This window comes from Lycium barbarum, chromosome 1, assembly GCF_019175385.1.
Source record: "Lycium barbarum isolate Lr01 chromosome 1, ASM1917538v2, whole genome shotgun sequence".
Taxonomy (NCBI): Eukaryota; Viridiplantae; Streptophyta; class Magnoliopsida; order Solanales; family Solanaceae; genus Lycium; species Lycium barbarum.
In genome coordinates, this window is record NC_083337.1 from 2,525,207 (window position 1) to 2,530,537 (window position 5,331).

At 34.5% G+C, this 5,331-nt stretch overlaps 1 protein-coding gene across 1 annotated transcript; it reads right to left on the reverse strand.

Moving 5' to 3' along the window:
* Positions 1-499: 499 nt before the first annotated feature.
* LOC132628877 (uncharacterized protein At4g28440-like) lies at positions 500-4,830 on the reverse strand. Its single transcript, XM_060344634.1, has 2 exons — positions 4,518-4,830; positions 500-880 (listed from the first exon to the last, which is right to left on the reverse strand). The coding sequence occupies exons 1-2, from the start codon at positions 4,744-4,746 to the stop codon at positions 684-686; spliced, it is 426 nt and encodes a 141-aa protein (XP_060200617.1). The 5' UTR covers positions 4,747-4,830; the 3' UTR covers positions 500-683.
* Between the last annotated feature and the right edge of the window lie 501 nt (positions 4,831-5,331).

Genomic DNA, 5,331 nt, shown 5'->3' on the forward strand with positions numbered 1-5,331 from the left:
ACTCATGCTTATATACCATGGAACTACAAAATGTAATCAATTGTAATAGTAACTTTTAAAAAATGAAGCTTGATAATAATATATTCAGAACTACTTATGAAAAATTAATCACCATTATTGACTTAATGGAGGATACTTTGAGAATGGATATTACTTATTTTTTAATATGGGGTCCACATTTTTTTTATATTGCCTATTTTTTAAAATATGGAGTCCACGTTTTTTTTTTTTTACATGAGTTGAAGGCAGACGACGAAATCACTTCCAAACTCATGCTTATATATAGTATAATAAATTTGATAGATCACGTGCGCTGCACGTACCGAGGGCTCTGTGGATTCTGACAGCAAAACTGGCAGCTTTTGTTACTTATAGGACTTAGGACCAAACTGTTAACCTTTTGGAATACATTAAAGACCATTTCCATCAGGAAAAATGAACCAAAGCCCATATATTAAGGGCCATTTTGATCATTTTCTCAAATAAAAAGCCATCACACTTATAAGTAAGACTTCTATAAAGTTAAAATATCCATAAATACTAGAGTAAGTAGTTTTTTTCACACCATTGATTCCTAAGAGTTCCTGAGTTTCCCTTAACCAAAATATTACCATATTCAAAGTTAGTGCTTTCCCATCCCAAAGGAAGCAACTATTTTAACAAAATATAGGACAACAGTACTACTACTTGTTCACCTCCTCCACATTCACTAGCTCATACTCAACAAGGGAGAGATTGTTACCCTGTTTCACTTCAAAGGCAGCAGGTTCAGTCACCTCAACGCGTCCCCACTTGTCCACAGCTAGTCTCATGGTGTTCTTGAACATGTCAATCTTGGCATTCCGAAGGATAACGGTAGCACCAGCCTTCATCAGATCAACTAACCACAAATCAAGTTAAAGGTTAAACAAATCCTAGTAAATACAAGAAGAAAGAAAACCACATATTATAAAGGTATTTTAAGCAATAACCATCATCTAGAATGAAAAAAGTAGCTAAGATGGCCAGTAAAGTCAGATTGGTTGAGCTGTAGAGGGATAGAGAGGGATAAGAGGAGGCAGGGGCGGATGCAGTAAGAGGCCAGGGTGTTCGGGCGAACACCCTGGACAAAAAATTATAGTGTATATTTCGGGTAAATTTTCTGTGTTCATGTACATATATTAACTTTTGAACACCCTAAACATTTATTACAGTGTATATTTAGGTCCAGTTATTTTTCCAAACACCCTGAGTGAAAATCCTGGATCCGCCACTGAGAGGAAGCAGACATAATTTCAATTATGTGGACCGTACTTCCAGATGCCTTCACAGTTTACAGTATGTAGACATTATAAAGTTATATATCCGTATGCATCAGAGAATAAGTAAACAGAACAAGAGAAGGTCAAGGCACAGAACGTACAAAAGAGAATCTAAAATTAGAAGAAGCACTACCAAGCAGTAGTAAGTTAAGAAATTAGTAATGGAAAGATGTTATAGGCTCAGAATGGAGAAGGAAATGAATTTAGCATCAACTGAACAGTCAAGCACGATATAATTATCTCATAAAACACAGATGAGTATCAACAATAGAAGGATTCAGATTTCTTGATCCACTAATTACCAGTTAAAAGTAGGAAAAAGAAATTCTGCTGAAATATAAAGCCTGGACATCAAAGAGAATGCTTAAATTCCATCAATGATGGTATGTTGTCCAAAAATATGGACCAGTCTTCAGCTAACATTTTCACGTTATTAGTGCATGAACATAACCACAATTAAAATGCATAATTTTCAGCCCAATTATCTCACTTCACAGAATGCAGTGAGAGCTGACTTTGGACAGTCCTTAACAACTTTCTTAGACACCTTGTAGAGAGTCAAAACTTGTGATCCAAGAAGTTATCTCATGCAAATGTATGTTTCGAACTTACATGAACCAATTACTATCGAGCAGAGAACCATTTCTCTTTCCGAACATTTAGAACCTTATATAATAGATTTAAGTGCATAAAACTTAGGTCGTGTGTCAAATAAGCTATTAAATGCGTTTCTGGAGCTGCCAAAAACTTAAACAATTCCCTAGAATGGGTAATCTCCAGAAAATGCCATATAATCTTCAACTACGAAGGTTAGCTGCTTGTCTCCAACTTGTTTGAGGAATTATGATCATACGACATGTCCCTCTCTACACTCTCTCACTCCCAAAGATCTTACCTGAAGAGTAACTTTGCTACCTTAGGAGCCAAATGATTACAACTGTTGTCATTGGGGCGTCAGTCACCAACTCACCATGTCACAAGAAGCATTTACTAGATTCTAAGCATCACAATTACCTACAGTCAGCTTCCAGAGAAGGAATACAGGAAACTGAGTCCAAGCCTCACGTAATAAGAAGCCAAAGAGAAAGGTATGGACATGGGAGTGAACATATGATTGAATCTCCAATCACAAAAAGGTTAACCAGTAACCCACTATATCAAGTAGGCAACACTGCTAAAAAAGTTCTACATACTATTCACTTTCATTCATAAATGCAAATCACACAACCCCCATTCAACAAGGACAATACTTAATTTGGCACCAATGACAATGTCCTCTAATCGTTACATACGCGAGAAAATGTTGGTATCCCGTTCTATATCATGTGGATATCATACTACATTCAAACGCAAAACTCAATTCTAGGGAATGGAGGCAACTCAGGCAACTCATAAGTGACAATGGGTGCAAATCTACTGCCTTCGACCATGTAATGAGTATGATGAAACTCATTATCCCCCTGACTTAAAAATCTTCAGTCTGCCTTTCTTTATGCCAGACATATTTCGTATAATTTTCAAATTTTTTTTCATCAAAGCATAAACGAAAAAGCCAGGAAGCAGGAGTAGATACAGGATATAAGTAGGCGTTTGTACATGCAGTTTGAAACCATGGTTTTAAAAAATTTAGATAAAAAATTTGACCCATAGTAAAAAAAAAATTAAAAAAAAATCATAAGTTGGTAGATATCTTTAACAATTACTTCCACCGACCATTTACTAACCTCATTAACTTTCACTAACCTTTATTTATGTCTACCGACCTTTATTTATGTCTACCTTTATATATGTCTACCAACATCATTATTATTCATGTTAAATTTTCATTTTTATTGAATTAAAGTTTGATCAATTGGTGTTGTATTTTTTAGAAAGGCCTTCTAATAGCGTATTAATTTGGTTATGAAATATGACTTGCTCATTTGGTAAGATTGTATAAGAATTGGGAACGTTTTGATGATTTTCACAACTTGTGGGGTTTTTATGCTATAAGAGAAACTATAATTTAAGATATCCAAATCATGTCCAAACAACTCCTAAGTAAAGTTAACTGCTTATAGGTTTAAGGAAGCAGGAGCGGATCACTGCATTTAGTTTGCATGCATAAAAATGAGAGAAATATCGCTGCCCCAGGGAAAATTCAAAATACACCATGCCATATCAAAAGAGATTTTATCAGTTGAAAAATCCGAATAAATCGATTTACCAACCTCTCAAAACCAGCAGTACCCTAGGGTTTCATAACGGAAATCGCACAACAATCAACACTCTGACAAGCTTCAGTGACAAACAATGAAAAAACTACTACTACACTAAACGAATAAAGTAGCGTACTTCATATGCTACATATATATATATATATATATTAGGTCTCTCCTCTCCTGTATGTAAACTCATAAATAGTACATGTAAACCATAGCCTAATCAAAGTATTAAAACAGGCAAATTTCCTGATTTCTGAGCCTTACTGCAACACATTCACAAAAAAAAAATAAAAAAAAATCATGTTTTTTGCCTGAGAAAAGCAAAATTACTACTAGTAGTAAATTAATTCAAAAATGTCTTTTCTCTGTATTTTAGATGCACTGATCAACAAAGCACTGTACTTCACATTTGTTAGGTCTATCTTGTATGTAATCTCATAACAGTACACCTAAAAAGAAAAAACAAATAATTAAGGAGCTTTATGTTGGGCTAATTAAAACGGTCTAAAGGTACTCTTAACATGATGTGATATTGTCCGTTTTGGGCCAAGCTTGCACGGTTTTTCCCAAAAAGACCTCATATCATTAAGTATCCAACTCCTTATAAATAACTCTTTTTTTTTCTGCTACCAATATGGTACTTTATTCGTACACCCAACAATGGCGGACGTAGATAGAGCCGAGGGGTTCATCCGAACCCCCTTCGGCGAAAAATTACACTGTATATATAAGGTGAAAATTATTTTTTATGTATATATAGTAGACGTTGAACCCCCTTAGCTTCTTCATTTATGACTTCTTTATATTTTTGAACCCCCTTGACATAAATCCTGGCTCCGCCACTGACACCCAACAGTACTTTAATCTATCACAGTATAAAAACAGGCAAAATTCCAGATTTCTGAGTCCTACTGCAGCACATTAACAAAAGTAGTAAAATAATTGTAAAAAAGTGTCTTTTCTCTGTATTTTAGACACACTGATCACACAAAATTCATCCGTTTTTATTTACCTTGATCGTTACGAGCAGTGAAGATGATGGTGCCGGTTTCATCACCAACGAGGCATTCAGCAATGCGAGTGTTACGTAAATGCGGCGAAACTGAACGGCCTTTCTGCAACACAGTATTCGATTCTACAACTTTGACGATTAATGTATGGCCATTAGTGCCAGGTGTCAAACTCTCCACTTTCACAAAAACAGGTTTTCTTAATCCCTGCTTCGGCTTGTTATCCGCCATTGATATGATGATCTGATCTTCACTTGAGAATGAGCTTAAAAAGATTGATTTTTTTTTTCTATAATGGAGAAAATGTGATGACTGATGTGGTATATTTGTAGCGTTTTTTTTTCTTGTATTCGTTTCGAATTTCTAGTTGTTCGGATTTGATTTGATTTGATTCTGTTCAGACTGTTCGAATTCTGATTCTATGTTTCATAGGTTCGCGAGGAAAATATGTTGTGTTTTCTAAAAAATTATAATCTCAAATTATTTATCATTTTGGAAGTTCATTATTCTTTTTTCATTTTACCCGTCACTATTTATTCCATTTTATTCATGTTTTTGAAGACTACAAATATCTCAATTATGAAAAAATACTACTCCATCCTGATCAAAATAAAGTGTTCACTAGCCATTTGCACACTTCTTAAAAAAATACTAACTCCTAGATAAAAATAGATAATTTGACTAAACTACCCTTAATTAAATAGGCATTGAGATTTGATCATATAACACTTAATAGGGGCAAATCTGAAAAAATAAGATTAATTCTTTCTTGATTTGATAAGTGAACACTCTTTTTGACCCAAGAAAAAAAAGCTA

Bases quoted from the DNA above. Each gene is read 5' to 3' on its own strand.
- LOC132628877 (XM_060344634.1), bottom strand. From the start codon at position 4,746: ATGGCGGATAACAAGCCGAAGCAGGGATTAAGAAAACCTGTTTTTGTG. The intron at 881-4,517 runs GTAAATAAAAAC...ATTTGTGGTTAG, and splicing joins CACTGCTCGTAACGATCAAG to TTGATCTGATGAAGGCTGGT.